At 38.5% G+C, this 17,389-nt stretch overlaps 1 protein-coding gene across 1 annotated transcript; it reads right to left on the reverse strand.

The window, feature by feature from the left end:
• Window positions 1-3,262: 3,262 nt before the first annotated feature.
• LOC309853261 (olfactory receptor-like protein OLF4) lies at window positions 3,263-4,240 on the reverse strand (the record flags this gene model as incomplete). The annotated part of the gene is made up of 1 exon (XM_082711104.1): window positions 3,263-4,240. The coding sequence occupies exon 1, from the start codon at window positions 4,229-4,231 to the stop codon at window positions 3,263-3,265; it is 969 nt and encodes a 322-aa protein (XP_082567230.1). The 5' UTR covers window positions 4,232-4,240.
• Window positions 4,241-17,389: the final 13,149 nt, after the last annotated feature.

Here is a 17,389-nt window from a genome sequence, read left to right on the forward strand (position 1 = left end):
TTAAGCCAGGTGGGCTGCCAGAGGAAGTGAGGACCTGTGAAACAGAGCCCACTTATCCAAGTCAAGGCAACCCTGGGCTAGCCATAGATAGCTAGCCAAGCCCCAGGTTTATCAGAATGCCTTGTGAAGATAATCAGAGCTCCCCTAGCTGAAACACAGCCCACTCAAGAATCTTGAGGAGATCAACAGATATTAGAACAACTCACCACCATAAAATTCCAATTGATGCTAAAAACATTAAAGCAGGCCATTTGCTTTCAGGATGAGTTGTTATGCAGCAGCATTCATGATCATTTGTTATTCCAGTTTATTTTGTAAAACTGTTAAAAGGTGGCTCTAAGGAGAATCTTCTTCAGATACCAAGTAGGGAAGGACTTGCATTTTTGTGGAGAAAATATAGAGACCCAGAATTACATAACTAGTCAGTAATTTATTATCTCTGTGTCTTGCAGAGATATCTTTATTTTAGCCCAATAAGACTAATTTTTGGTTTGACCTTCATGACTGGAAGAGTGTAAATTTGTTTTTTAAACCCTCAGTGAGGTATTGGTGATAGCAGTAATAGGAAATTGAACAAAGATATCTCCCCAATAAAATTTTCTTTGAAGAAACTGAATTTAAACCTCTCAATTCATTCACTTAATTTCCTTGAGTAAGGGCACTTTGAGTTAAAACTCTATCTGAAGTAGAAGAAAAATCTAAATTCAGTTTGGAGATATTAAGCCCTATTAGCTGGCATAGAGAAGAGCTCCTTGCATAAATGTCCGTGTGGTTGTGTCTTTTTTTTTTTTTTTTTTTTTTTTGACAGAGATCACAAGTAGGCAGAAAGGCAGGCAGAGAGAGGAGGCAGACTCCCCACTGAGCAGAGATCCCGGGGCTTGATCCCAGGACCCTGAGATCATGACCTGAGCTGAAGGCAGAGGCTTTAACCCACTGAGCCACCCAGGTGCCCCAGTGTGGTTGTGTCTTTGAGGACTCTGGAAATTAAGATAGGCAAAGTGATTCACTGTTAAAGTTAAAGCCAGATGTTCTACTCAAAAATTTTTTGTCTATATTTCACCATTCCTAAAATATCTTGTGAAGGCCAAAGTTCATCCTTTTCATTTCTTTAGGCTCCAAGTTTCTCTCGAGCTCTCTTTCAACACAATAGACAGGTGTAATTATTTATAGTGAATGTTAGGAGTGTTCTGCATGTATATATATGCATGTGAATGTGTTTGAACAAAATATGTATACATAAACATAGAATTAAATTCACACAACCCTACTCTTGAACATACTTTGGTGAAAAAAGTACTTCCACACATTTCATCTTTTCTCACAATACCCCTTAAAGTCATGTTTATGATTCCACAGGGTGCTCCCAAGAAAATGAGAGGTGGAGAGATTACACCCTAACAATTGTAGAGCAAAACAGTTTGACTTATTGTGCACTTTCTTGATTTCTATGGAAATGTAATAATTGCATGTGTACTGGTCACTTCTCAATGATTTTTTTAATTCCTAAAGTTGTACAATTTAAATATGTACTATTTATCACATGTAATAATGCTCCAAGGTATTCATAAAATTTAAAATCCTAGGGTGCATTAATCAGGGTCATATTTGGAGCATAGTTAGCTGAGTCACACCTATCAGGGTAGGAGAGTTGTCTTCCAACCCTGAAAAAGCAAAAGTTCATATAATATAATTCATATAATTATATTTATTATAATTATATTCATATTACATATATTCATATATAATATATAATTATGTATATTCGCATCATATATATTCAACATAATTATATAATTCTTATAATTAGACTAATACAATTCACATTTGATAAACTTAATGGTTTTTTTCATACCTAGAAGATGAGTTTACACATATAAATAGAGTAAATGACCTATATTGTTCAAGACAGAAGAGCACTACAGCCACGTACCTCATGGGTAAGTCTTAGAAACACAAAGTAGAGATTTGCACCTGACTAAGGACTCATGAGGATCCCTGGAGAGATAACAACTCCCTACCCTTCCATTCTCTCCAATAATAAAGACATTATATCATTTATTATATGCTTTGTACACAACAAAGATCTGATACTCAAAAGTCACCTTCATGATTATTCTGTTTTTCAAGTTTATTGAATGTCACTGGATTAAAAAAGTGAGTCCATTGAGAACCCTTTGAGGTAACATGGAAAGACTGGAAGGACATGTATGTTTGCACAAAATTTGTGACATCCTGGACAGAATTCCAAACTTGCTGGTGAGTCATCCTGTGGTTATGAGGATAATATATAATGGATGATACTGATGCTATTTGTTCACTGCCCCTTTTGAGGTTACATAGCAAAATTTCAAATGGTGGGAGATATTTTGTTTAGAGAAATGAAAGGAATCATATTTGTATTCCACACTGGAAATTTTCAACAAGAAACCAGAAAATAGTTTAATAAAAACAGTCTTTCATCATAATAAATACACCTTATAAATGGACCCTGATATTCAATAATTCAATAGGTAGAGGAAGTGTGAGAAAGAAATATTTTGCATAACAATAAATGTATACTTTAATATTTTGCTTCATCATCCTTAAAGTCAAGTTTGACTCTAGACCATATTATGTCAATCCGTTTTTTCCATATTTGTCTTCCTGTGTAGATTCCACTTGGAGACATGTATTTTATTATCATTTATTTTGCCAGTGTCTATGGCAGGCATGGTGGCAACATGCTCTGTAACAACAGGATCCTAGTGTAAAGAAAAATCCCCATGATCAGCTGTAACATTCAATATGTCAGAAGTCTGCATTCTCAGGAACAGCAGTTAAGGTAGTGATATACAAAGGAATGATGGTCACAAAAGGGAACTACAGTCTCAGATATTTCTCTGTTATAAACTTATATAAATGGCCAAGAATACATTTTCAATAGGAGTAGTCGGTCAATCAAAAGAAAAAATACTCACTATGATATATTTTATTTGCGAAGAATTGTTCATAACAATCCATGTGGTCATTTGAAATAATTGACAATATCAAAAAATTTCACATCCACAGTTAGTAAAAATATTAAGAAAGTAGGAAAATGATGAAGGGAAAATCTCTTGGGTATCAGAGTTACATAAAGCTTAATAAAGTGAGTGATATAAGTACACAGAGGTCAAAATTTTTTAAAAAATAGAAATTCCAGGGAAAAATAAAAGAGGTATGTTTTACTTAAATAATCAGATCAAAATATCTCAACATTTGGCACAGGCATTGGGCCTTGCAATTATGGGCACTTATTCAACTCCAGGATGATTGTCCCTTTTAGAGCTGTCATCCTAAAGAATCTCATCAAAGCCTTCTTTATGTCTTTGTTCCTCAGGCTGTAGATGAAGGGGTTCAGCATGGGTGTGACCACTGCATACATCACTGAGGCTATTGCAATTGAGTGGGGGCTCTGGGTAGCAGCAGAACTAAAGTACGCTCCTAGGCTCGTAAAATAAAATAAGGAGACAACTGATATGTGAGATACGCAAGTGGAAAATGCTTTATACCTGCCCTGAGCTGAGGATATTTCACATATAGAATAAACAATCTTAGAGTAAGAGTAAAGGATCCCAAGAAAGGAACCACCACCCAGCAACATAGCTGCAAAATACATTACCATGTTATTGAGAAAGGTGTCAGAAGAAGCAAGTTGTATCATTTGATTGAGTTCACAGAAAAAATGGGGGATTTCGACCTCTGTACAGAAAGACAACTGCAACACCATGGAAGTGTGTAACAGGGAATGCAAGACACTGATGATCCAGGACACCAGAAACAGCAGTCCACAGAGCAGGGGGTTCATGATGACCATGTAGTGAAGGGGGTTACAGATGGCCACAAAGCGGTCATAAGCCATCATACTCAAGAGAAGGACATCCAAAACAGCAAAGAGTGTGAAAAAGTACATCTGAGTAATGCAGCCTGCATATGTTATAACTTGGCTCTTAGTCTGAATATTCCATAGCATCTTGGGGATGGTAGTGGTGGTGAAACAGATGTCTACAAAGGACAGGTTGGTAAGGAAGAAGTACATGGGGGTGTGGAGGTGAGAGTCAGAACCAACAGCCAGGATGAGGAGCAGGTTTCCAAACACAGTGATCAGGTACATGGAGAGGAAAAGCCCAAATATGAGGGGCTGCTGTTCTGGCTCTTTTGAAAATCCCAGAAGAAGAAATGCTGAAATTTGTGTATCATTGACTGGCTCCATATGGTGGAGGTGACTACTAGCACAAAGGAACAGAACATAAATAATTTTGACACAAATGGGTATTGCTCACATTGTGGAAATATTACAACATATATTTTCTAATCAGAAGCTAATTTCAATGTTTTGTGAATAGGTTTGGACCTCTTGAAGAGATACCTGTTTCCTCTCTGAATAGAAGTTTCCATCCTGACATCAGATGTTCTCCAAAGATCAAGAATTGTACAGCTTGAATAAGAAATTATTTCATGCATTTGAGGAATATATAGTATCAGCCATGTTTACAGCATTTCCTAGTCATAAAGTAGAGGGTGCTAAAAAACTAAAGTCCTTAGAATTCAATGATGCTGATAGGATAAAAGCAGATATAAATATTAAATAATACTGGGATGAGGACAGATAAGAACACAGAAGCAGTCTAAGGAGTGAGTGGATGGGTGTTAGGTTAGGTGTTCAGTCAAGACTGGGTAAGAAGGTAACATCTGAATGGAGACAGCATGGAAGAGAGGGTGGATGACTGGAGGTCTTCCTGGAAGAGGAAACAGCTGGTGCAAAGCCCCTGAGGAAGTGCTTCTGTCAAAAACTCAAGGGTCAGAAGGGAGCCAGCGTTTTGAGGGGAAAGAAAATGAGGGAGAGTGATGAGAAGTGGTAGCAGTGAATTTCAAATACTCATGTGGCCTCATCGCTGCTTAAATTTCAAGACACAGGGACTTCCTCATCCACACTATGTACCTCTTGGACTTCATCAACCTGTTTGTAATAGCATCCTGTCAACTGATCACACCCCTCCTTAGTACCATCTGTTTATCGAGTTTGGCATGTGTATTAAAAGTGTCACCTTGAAGTAGCAGAATCCATATATCCCTGTTCTGAGGACCATTCTCACTCCTCAAGGTGCCCCCACACATGTGCACACACATACGCACACACACACAAACACACACACACACACACACACACACACACACACAGAGTCACATACACACAACTGCACACCATATCCTCCCAATGGGTATTACCTCTATATCCTTCTCTTCTCCCCCAAGTCTGCCCCAACACACTGTTTAGGATATGAATGCATTCACATCAAATTACCTTTCCATAAGAAATGTAGAAATAGTACTCAAAAATTCCTATTCATGGCTTCCCAGGAACAACTCATCTTGGGGCACCACTTTTGAATGGCTACTTTCTGACATGTTTATAAAGGAACAAAAAAAAGGTGTTCAATAAACAGACTGAAAGAGAGGGGCAGGGAGAGAGGGACATAAATAAAATGACATAAAGAGAAAAAAATAAAATAAGGAAAAAAAAAACGGGGAGGGAGTAAAACTATAAGAGATGGAAATGGTGAGGGGAGCAAACCATAAGAGACTGTTAATTTTAGGACACAAAGTGAGGGTAGCAGGAGGGCAGGGGGATGGTGGGGTTGGGTAACATGGTGATTGGTCTTAAAGAAGACCCTTGATATAATGATCACTGTGTGTTACATGTAATTGATGAATCACTAAATTCTACCTCAGAAACTAATTATAAAATATATGTTAATTAAAATGAATTTAAATACAAATATATTAATGTAAATGATATTAAAAAATAAAATTAAATGGACTAAATGCCCCAATAAAGAGGCAGAGGGTATCAGAATGGATGATAAAACAAAACCCATCAATATGCTGTCTACAAGAAACTCATTTTAGACCCAAGACATCTTCAGATTTAAAGTGGGGTGCGGAAAACAATTTAACATGCTAAAGGACATTAAAAGAAAGCTGGGGTGGCAATCCTTATATCAGACCAATTAGATTTTAAGCCGAACACTATAATAAGAGATAAGGAAGGACACTATACCATACTCAAAGGGTCTGTCCAACAAGAAGATCTAACAATTTTAAATATCTATGCCCCTAATGTGCAAGCATCCAACTATATAAACCAATTACTAACAAAATCAAAGGAACACATCAAAAATAATACAATAGTAGGGGACTTTAACACTCCCCTCACTGAAATGGAAAGATCATCCAAACAAAAGATCAAAAAGGAAATAAAGGCCTTAAATGACACACTGTACCAAAAGGACATCACAGATATATACAGAACATTTCATCCCAAAGCAACAGAATACACATTCTTCTCTAGTTCACATGGAACATTCTTTAAAAGAGATCACACCCTGAGTCATACTTCAGGTCTCAACCAGTATTAAAATATTGGGATCATTCCCTGCAAATTTTCAGACCACAATGCTCTGAAGCTAGAACTCAATCACAAGAGGAAAAGTGAAAAGAACCCAAATACATGGAGACTAAACAGCATCCTTCTAAAGAATGAATAGGTCAACCAGAAAATTACAGAAGAATTGAAAAAAAATCATGGAAACAAATAATAATGAAAACACAATGGTTCAAAATCTCTGGGACAGGGGGAGGAGTCAAGACGGTGGAGAAGTAGCAAGCTGAGACTGCTTCAGCTAGCCGGAGATCAACTAGATAGCTTATCTAAAGATTGCAAACACCTGAAAATCCATCGACAGATCGAAGAGAAGAAGAACAGCAATTCTGGAAACAGAAAAACAACCACTTTCTGAAAGGTAGGACCAGCGGAGAAGTGAATCCAAAGTGACGGGAAGATAGACCCCGGGGGGAGGGGCCGGCTCCCGGCAAGCAGCGGAGCAACCACGCACAAAATCAGGACTTTTAAAAGTCTGTTCCGCTGAGGGACATCGCTCCAGAGGCTAAACCGGGGCGAAGCCCACGCGGGGTCAGCGTGGCCTCAGGTCCCGCAGGGTCACAGAAGGATCGGGGGTGTCTGAGTGTCGCAGAGCTTGGAACGGGAAAGCTGGCTACAGAGACAGAGCCGACAGTAAGCTCACAGCTCGGTGTTACCTTGAACCGGTCGCAGGCTCGGTGAGCTCGGAGCGCGGCCAGAGGTCAGGCAGACGGGAGTAACTGGGCGCTGTTCTCTGAGGGCGCACTGAGGAGTGGGGCCCTGGGCTCTCGGCTCCTCCGGGCCGGCGACCAGGAGGCCGCCATTTGTATTCCCGTCCTCCGGAACTCTACGGAAAGCGCTCAGGGAACAAAAGCTCCTGAAAGCAAACCCGAGCGGATTACTCACCCCGGCCCCGGGTAAGGGCGGTGTAATTCCACCTGGGGCAAAGACACTTGAGAATCACTACAACAGGCCCCTCCCCCAGAAGATCAACAAGAACTCCAGCCGAGACCAAGTTCACCTACCAAGGAGTGCGGTTTCAATACCAAGGAGAGCAGCAGAATTCCAGAGGAGGAGAAAGCCAAGCACGGAACTCATGGCTTTTCCTGTGATTTTTTTTAGTCTTGCAGTTAATTTAATTTTTTCTTTTTCTTTTTTTTTTTTTTCTCTCGCCTTCGGGTAAAATTTTTTTTTTTAACTGTTACCTTTTTCTTTTTTAACAATTTTTTACTAGTTTATCTAATATATATAATTTTTCTTTTTTACATTTTTCTTAGGTGTTTTCTTTTTTAAAAAATTCTTTTCTTTTTTTTTCTTTTTGCTTTTTTTTTGTCTTTCTTCCTTTTTAAACCTCTTTTTATCCCCTTTCTCCCCACTCACGATTTTGGATCTCTTCTAATTTGGTTAAAGCATATTTTCCTAGGGTTGTTGCCACCCTTTTAATATTTTACTTGCCCCTTCATTTACTCTTATCTGGACAAAATGACAAGACGTAAAAATTCAACACAAAAAAAAAGAACAAGAGGCAGTACCGAAGGCTAGGGACCTAATCAATACAGACATCGGTAATATGTCAGATCTAGAGTTAAGAATGACAATTCTCAAGGTTCTAGCCGGGATTGAAAAAGGCATGGAAGATATTAGAGAAACCCTCTCGAGAGATATAAAAGCCCTTTTTGGAGAAATAAAAGAACTAAAATCTAACCAAGTTGAAATCAAAAAAGCTATTAATGAGGTGCAATCAAAAATGGAGGCTCTAACTGCTAGGATAAATGAGGCAGAAGAAAGAATTAGTGATATAGAAGACCAAATGACAGAGAATAAAGAAGCTGAGGAAAAGAGGGACAAACAGCTACTGGACCACGAGGGGAGAATTCGAGAGATAAGTGACAACATAAGACGAAACAACATTAGAATAATTGGGATTCCAGAAGAAGAAGAAAGAGAGAGGGGAGCAGAAGGTATACTGGAGAGAATTATTGGGGAGAATTTCCCCAATATGGCAAAGGGAATGAGCATCAAAATTCAGGAGGTTCAGAGAACGCCCCTCAAAATCAATAAGAATAGGCCCACACCCCGTCATCTAATAGTAAAATTTACAAGTCTCAGTGACAAAGAGAAAATCCTGAAAGCAGCCCGGGAAAAGAAGTCTGTAACATACAATGGTAAAAATATTAGATTGGCAGCTGACTTATCCACAGAGACCTGGCAGGCCAGAAAGAGCTGGCATGATATTTTCAGAGCACTAAACGAGAAAAACATGCAGCCAAGAATACTATATCCAGCTAGGCTATCATTGAAAATAGAAGGAGAGATTAAAAGCTTCCAGGACAAACAAAAACTGAAAGAATTTGCAAATACCAAACCAGCTCTACAGGAAATATTGAAAGGGGTCCTCTAAGCAAAGAGAGATCCTACAAGTGGTAGATCAGAAAGGAACAGAGACCATATACAGTAACAGTCACCTTACAGGCAATACAATGGCACTAAATTCATATCTCTCAATAGTTACCCTGAATGTTAATGGGCTAAATGCCCCTATCAAAAGACACAGGCTATCAGAATGGATAAAAAAACAAAACCCATCTATATGTTGCCTCCAAGAAACTTATTTTAAGCCCGAAAACACCTCCAGATTTAAAGTGAGAGGGTGGAAAAGAATTTACCATGCTAATGGACATCAGAAGAAAGCAGGAGTGGCAATCCTTATATCAGATCAATTAGATTTTAAGCCAAAAACTATAATAAGAGATGAGGAAGGACACTATATCATACTCAAAGGGTCTGTCCAACAAGATAATTTAACAATTTTAAATATCTATGCCCTCAATGTGGGAGCAGCCAACTATATAAACCAATTAATAACAAAATCAAAGAAACACATCAACAATAATACAATAATAGTAGGGGACTTTAACACTCCCCTCACTGAAATGGACAGGTCATCCAAGCAAAAGATCAGCAAGGAAATAAAGGCCTTAAACAACACACTGGACCAGATGGACATCACAGATATATTCAGAACATTTCATCCCAAAGCAACAGAATACACATTCTTCTCTAGTGCACATGGAACATTCTCCAGAATAGATCACATCCTCGGTCCTAAATCAGGACTCAACCGGTATCAAAAGATTTGGATCATTCCCTGCATATTTTCAGACCACAATGCTCTAAAGCTAGAACTCAACCACAAAAGGAAGTTTGGAAAGAACCCAAATACATGGAGACTAAACAGTATCCTTCTAAAGAATGAATGGGTCAACCGGGAAATTAAAGAAGAATTGAAAAAAATCATGGAAACAAATGATAATGAAAATACAACGGTTCAAAATCTGTGGGACACAACAAAGGCAGTCCTGAGAGGAAAATATATAGCGGTACAAGCCTTTCTCAAGAAACAAGAAAGGTCTCAGGTACACAACCTAACCCTACACCTAAAGGAGCTGGAGAAAGAACAAGAAAGAAACCCTAAGCCCAGCAGGAGAAGAGAAATCATAAAGATCAGAGCAGAAATCAATGAAATAGAAACCAAAAAAACAATGAACAAATCAACGAAACTAGGAGCTGGTTCTTTGAAAGAATTAATAAAATTGATAAACCCCTGGCCCGACTTATCAAAAAGAAAAGAGAAAGGACCCAAATAAATAAAATCATGAATGAAAGAGGAGAGATCACAAATAACACCAAAGAAATACAAACTATTATAAGAACATACTATGAGCAACTCTACGGCAATAAATTTGACAATCTGGAAGAAATGGATGCATTCCTAGAAACATATAAACTACCACAACTGAACCAGGAAGAAATAGAAAGCCTGAACAGACCCATAACCAGTAAGGAGATTGAAACAGTCATTAAAAATCTCCAAACAAACAAAAGCCCAGGGCCAGACGGCTTCCCGGGGGAATTCTACCAAACATTTAAAGAAGAACTAATTCCTATTCTCCTGAAACTGTTCCAAAAAATAGAAATGGAAGGAAAACTTCCAAACTCATTTTATGAGGCCAGCATCACCTTGATCCCAAAACCAGGCAAGGATCCCACCAAAAATAAGAGCTATAGACCGATATCCTTGATGAACACAGATGCGAAAATACTCAACAAAATACTAGCCAATAGGATTCAACAGTACATTAAAAAGATTATTCACCACGACCAAGTGGGATTTATTCCAGGGCTGCAAGGTTGGTTCAACATCCGCAAATCAGTCAATGTGATACAACACATCAATAAAAGAAAGAACAAGAACCATATGATACTCTCAATAGATGCTGAAAAAGCATTTGACAAAGTACAGCATCCCTTCCTGATCAAAACTCTTCAAACTGTAGGGATAGAGGGCACATACCTCAATATCATCAGAGCCATCTATGAAAAACCCATCGCAAATATCATTCTCAATGGAGAAAAACTGAAAGCTTTTCTGCTAAGGTCAGGAACACGGCGGGGATGTCCATTATCACCACTGCTATTCAACATAGTACTAGAGGTCCTAGCCTCAGCAATCAGACAACAAAAGGAAATTAAAGGCATCCAAATCGGCAAAGAAGAAGTCAAATTATCACTCTTCGCAGATGATATGATACTATATGTGGAAAACCCAAAAGACTCCACTCCAAAACTGCTAGAACTTATACAGGAATTCAGTAAAGTGTCAGGATATAAAATCAATGCACACAAATCAGTTGCATTTCTCTACACCAACAGCAAGACAGAAGAAAGAGATATTAAGGAGTCAATCCCATTTACAATTGCATCCAAAACCATAAGATACCTAGGGATAAACCTAACCAAAGAGACACAGAATCTATATTCAGAAAACTATAAAGTACTCATGAAAGAAATTGAGGAAGATACAAAGAAATGGAAAAATGTTCCATGCTCCTGGATTGGAAGAATAAATATTGTGAAAATGTCTATGCTACCTAAAGCAATCTACACATTTAATGCAATTCCTATGAAAGTACCATCCATCTTTTTCAAAGAAATGGAACAAATAATGCTAAAATTTATATGGAACCAGAAAAGACCTCGAATAGCCAAAGGGATATTGAAAAAGAAAGCCAACGTTGGTGGCATCACAATTCCGGACTTCAAGCTCTATTACAAAGCTGTCATCATCAAGACAGCATGGTACTGGCACAAAAACAGACACATAGATCAATGGAACAGAATAGAGAGCCCAGAAATAGACCCTCAAATCTATGGTCAACTCATCTTCGACAAAGCAGGAAAGAATGTCCAATGGAAAAAAGACAGCCTCTTCAATAAATGGTGCTGGGAAAATTGGACAGCCACATGCAGAAAAATGAAATTGGACCATTTCCTTACACCACACACAAAAATAGACTCAAAATGGATGAAGGACCTCAATGTGCGAAAGGAATCCATCAAAATCCTTGAGGAGAACACGGGCAGCAACCTCTTCGACCTCTGCCGCAGCAACATCTTCCTAGGAACAACGCAAAAGGCAAGGGAAGCAAGGGAAAAAATAAACTATTGGGATTTCATCAAGATCAAAAGCTTTTGCACAGCAAAGGAAACAGTTAACAAAATCAAAAGGCAACTGACAGAATGGGAGAAGATATTTGCAAACGACATATCAGATAAAGGACTAGTGTCCAGAATCTATAAAGAACTTAGCAAACTCAACACCCAAAGAACAAATAATCCAATCAAGAAATGGGCAGAGGACATGAACAGACATTTCTGCAAAGAAGACATCCAGATGGCCAACAGACACATGAAAAAGTGCTCCATATCACTCGGCATCAGGGAAATACAAATCAAAACCACAATGAGAAACCACCTCACACCAGTCAGAATGGCTAAAATCAACAAGTCAGGAAATGACAGATGCTGGCGAGGATGCGGAGAAAGGGGAACCCTCCTACACTGTTGGTGGGAATGCAAGCTGGTGCAGCCACTCTGGAAAACAGCATGGAGGTTCCTCAAAATGTTGAAAATAGAACTGCCCTATGACCCAGCAATTGCACTATTGGGTATTTACCCTAAAGATACAAATGTAGTGATCCAACGGGGCACGTGCACCGGAATGTTTATAGCAGCAATGTCCACAATAGCCAAACTATGGAAAGAACCTAGATGTCCATCCACAGATTAATGGATCAAGAAGATGTGGTATATATACACAATGGAATACTATGCAGCCATCAAAAGAAATGAAATCTTGCCATTTCCAACAACATGGATGGAACTAGAGCGTATCATGCTTAGTGAAAAAAGTCAAGCAGAGAAAGAGAACTGTCATATGATCTCCCTGATATGAGGAAGTGGTGATGCAACATGGGGGCTTAAGTGGGTAGGAGAAGAATAAATGAAACAAGATGGGATTGGGAGGGAGACAAACCATAAGTGACTCTTAATCTCACAAAACAAACTGAGGGTTGCTGGGGGGAGGGGGTTTGGGAGAAGGGGGTGGGATTATGGACATTGGGGAGGGTATGTGTTTTGGTGAGTGCTGTGAAGTGTGTAAACCTGGTGATTCACAGACCTGTACCCCTGGGGATAAAAGTATATGTTTATAAAAAATAAAAAATTTAAAAAAAATCTCTGGGACATAGCAAAGGCAGTCCTGAAAATAAAATATATAGTGATACAAGACTTTCTCAAGAAACAAGAAAGGTCTCAAATACACAACCTTACCCTACACCTAAAGGAAATGGAGAAAGAACAACAAAAAAGCCTAAACCACCTAGAAAAGAGAAATCATAAAGATCAGAGCAGAAATCAATGAAATAGAAACCAAAAGAACAATAGAACAAATCAACAAAACCAAGAGCTGGTTCTTTGAAAGAATCAATAATATTGATAAGCCTCTGGCCAGACTTATCAAAAAGAAAAGAGAAAGGACCCAAATAAATAAAATCATGAATGCAAGAGGAGAGATCACAACCAACATGAAAAAAATAAAAACAATTCTAAGAACATATTATGAGCAACACTATGCCAGCAAATTTGACAATTTGGAAGAAATTGATGCACTCTTAGAGACATATACACTACCACAACTGAACCAGGAAGAAATAGAAAACCTGAACATACCCATAACCAGTAAGGAGATTGAAACAGTCATCAAAAATCTCCAAACGAAAGCCGAGGGCCAGCCAGCTTCCCAGGGGAATTCTACCAAGCATTTAAAGAATTAATTCCCATTCTCCTGAAACTGTTCCGAAACTCGAAATGGAAGGAAAACTTCTGAACTCATTTTATGAGGCCAGCAACACCTTGATCCCAAAACCAGACAAGGATCCCATCAAAAAAAGAGAATTACAGACCAATATCCTTGATGAACACAGATGAGTAAATTCTCACCAAAATACTAGCCAATAGGATCCAACATTACATTAAAAGGATCATTCACCACGACCAAGTGGAATTTATTCCAAGGCTGCAAGGTTGGTTCAACATCCGCAAATCAACCAATGTGATATAGTACATTAATAAGAGAAAGAACAAGAAACATATGATACTCTTAATAGATGCTGAAAAAGCATTTGACAAAGTACAGCATCCCTTGCTGATCAAAACTCTTCAAACTGTAGGGATAGAGGGCACATACCTATATATCATCAAATCCATCTATGAAAAACACACCACAAATATTCTCAATGGAGAAAAAAATGAGAGATTTTCTGCTAGGGTCAGGAACACGACAAGGATGTCCATTATTACCACTGCTATTCAATAATAGTACTAGAAGTCCTAGCCTCAGCAATCAGACAACAAAAAGAAATTAAAGTCATCCAAATTGGCAAATAAGAAGTCAAACTACACTCTTTGCAGATAATATGATACTTTATGTGGAAAACCCAAAAGACTCCACTCCCAGTCTGTTAGAACTTGTACAAGAATTCGGTAAAGTGTCAGGATATAAAATCAATGCACAGAAATCAGTTGCATTTCTTTAGACCAACAACAAGACAGAAGAAAGAGAAATTAAGGAGTCCATCCCATTTACAACTGCACCCCAAACCATAAGATACCTAGGAATAAACCTAACCAAAGATGCAAAGAATCGATACTCAGAAAACTATAAAATACTCATGAAAGAAATTGAGGAAGACAAAAAGAAATGGAAAAATGGTTCATGCTCATGGATTGGAAGAACAAATATTGTGAAAATGTCTATGCTCCACAAATAAGTGAAACCATATGATAATTGACACTCTCTGCTTGACTTATTTCACTGAGCATAATCTCCTCCAGTCCCATCGATGTTGCTACAAAAGTTGGGGATTCAATCTTTCTGATGGAGGCATAATACTACATAGTGTATATGGACCACATCTTCCTTATCCATTCGTCCGTTGAAGGGCATCTTGGTTCTTTCCATAGTTTGGCAACTGTGGACATTACTGCTATAAACATTGGGGTACAGATGGCCCTTCTTTTCACGACATCTGTATCTTTGGGGTAAATAACCAGGAATGCAATTGCAGGGTCATAGGGAAGTTCTATTTTTAATTTCTTGAGGAATCTCCACACGGTTCTCCAAAGAGGCTGCACCAACTTACATTCCCACCAACAGTGGAAGAGGGTTCCCCTTTCTCCACATCCTCTCCAACACATGTTGTTTCCTGTTTTGTTAATTTTGGCCATTCTAACTGGTGTAAAGTGATATCTCATGTGGTTTTAATTTGAATCTCCCTGAGGGCTATGATGATGAACATGTTTTCATGTGTCTGATAGCCATTTTTATGTCTTGATTGGAGAAGTGTCTGTTCATATCTTCTTCCCATTTTTTGATATGTTTGCCTGTTTCGTGTGTGTTGAGTTTTAAGAGTTTTTGATAAACCTTGGATATCAACGTTTTGTCTGTACATTTGCAAATATCTTCTCCCATTGCGTGGGTTGCCTCTTTGTTTTCTTGACTGTTTCATTGCTGTGCAGAAGCTTTTGATTTTGATGAAGTCCCAAAAGTTCATCTTCGCTTTTGTTTCCTTTGCCTTTGGAGACAGATCTTGAAAGAAGTTGCTGTGGCTGATATCTAAGAGATTACTGCCTATGCTTTCCTCTACGAGTCTAGATGGATTCCTGTCTCATGTTGAGGTCATTTATCCATTTTGAGTTTATCTTTGTGTACGGTGTAAGAGAATGGTCGAGTTTCATTCTTCCACATATAGCTGCCCAGTTTTCCCAGCACCATTTATTGAAGAGACTGTCTTTTTTCCACTGTATATTTTTTCCTGTTTTGTCGAAGATTAATTGACCATAGAATTGAGGGTCCATATCTGGGCTCTCTACTCTGTTCCTCTGGTCTATGTGTCTGTTTTTATGCCAGTACCATGCTGTCTTGGTGATCACAGCTTTGTAGTAAAGCTTGAAATCAGGTAACGTGATGCCCCCAGTTTTATTTTTGTTTTTCAATATTTCCTTAGGGATTCGGGGTCCCTTCTGATTCCATACAAATTTTTGTATTATTTGCTCCAACTCTTTGAAGAATACCGGTGGAATTTTTATTGGAATGGCATTAAAAGTATAGATTTCTCTAGGCAGTATAGACATTTTAACAATGTTTATTCTTCCGATCCAAGAGCATGGAATGGTCTTCCATCTTGTTGTGTCTTCTTCAATTTCCTTCATGAGTGTTCTGTAGTTCCTCGAGTACAGATCCTTTACCTCTTTGGTTAGGTTTCTTCCAAGGTATCTTATGGTTCTTGGTGCTATAGTAAATCGAATGGATTCTCTAATGTGACTTCCTTTATTTTCATTGTTGGTGTATAAGAAAGCCACTGACTTCTGCACACTGACTTTGTATCCTGCCACGTTGCTGAATTGCTGTACGAGTTCTAGTAGTTTGAGGGTGGAGTCTTTTGGGTTTTCCATATAAAGAATCATGCCTTGTGAATAGAGAGAGTTTGACTTCTTCATTAGCAATTTGGATACCTTTTATTTCTCTTTGTTGTCTGATTGCTGTTGCTAGGACTTCTAATACTATGTTGAACAAGAGTGGTGAGAGTGGGCATCCTTCTCTTGTTCCTGATCTCAACGGGGAGGACAAGGGGTGTTAGAGAGGAGAAGGGAGTTGGGGTAAATTGGAAGGGGAGATGAATCATGAGAGACTATGGACTCTGAAAAACAATCTGAGGGGTTTGAAGTGGCTGGGGTGTGGGAGGTTGGGGTACCAGGTGGTGGGTATTATAGAGGGCACGGATTGCATGGAGCACTGGGTGTGGTGTAAAAATAATGAAAACTGTTTTTCTGAAAATAAATAATTCAATTTAATAAAAGAAAAGTCTATTCTACCTGAAGCAATCTACACATTTAATGAAATCCCCATCAGTCATCCATGCATTTCTTTCAAATAAATGGAACAAATAATCCTAAAATTTATATGGAACCAGAAAATTGGAATATTGAAATATTGGAATATTGAATAAGAATTATTGAATAAGGAATATTGAAAAAGAAAGCCAAAGTTGGTGGCTCACAATTCCAGACTTCAAGCTGTCATCAAGACAGTATGGTACTGGCACAAAACAGATGCATAGATCAATGCAACCAAATAGAGAGCCCAGAAATAGACCTTCAACCCTATGGTCAACTAATCTTCGATAAAGCAGGAAGGAATGTCCAATGGAAAAAAGACAGCCTCTTCAATAAATGGTGTTGGGAAAATTGGACAGCCACATGCAGAAAAATGACATTGGACCACTTCCTTACACCACACATGAAAACAGACGCAAAATGGATGAAGGACCTTCATGTGAGAAAGGAATCCATCAAAATCCTTAAGGAGAATACAGGCAGCAACCTCTTTGACCTCACCTGCAGCTGCAGCAACCTCATCCTAGGAACATCGCCAAAGGCAAGGGAAGCAAGGGCAAAAATGAACTATTGGGATTTCATCAAGATCAAAATCCTTTGCACAGCAAAGGAAATAGTTAACCAAACCAAAAGACAACTGACAGAATGGGAGAA

Source organism: Mustela nivalis, assembly GCF_964662115.1.
Source record: "Mustela nivalis genome assembly, chromosome: 1".
In the NCBI taxonomy this organism is placed as follows: Eukaryota; Metazoa; Chordata; class Mammalia; order Carnivora; family Mustelidae; genus Mustela; species Mustela nivalis.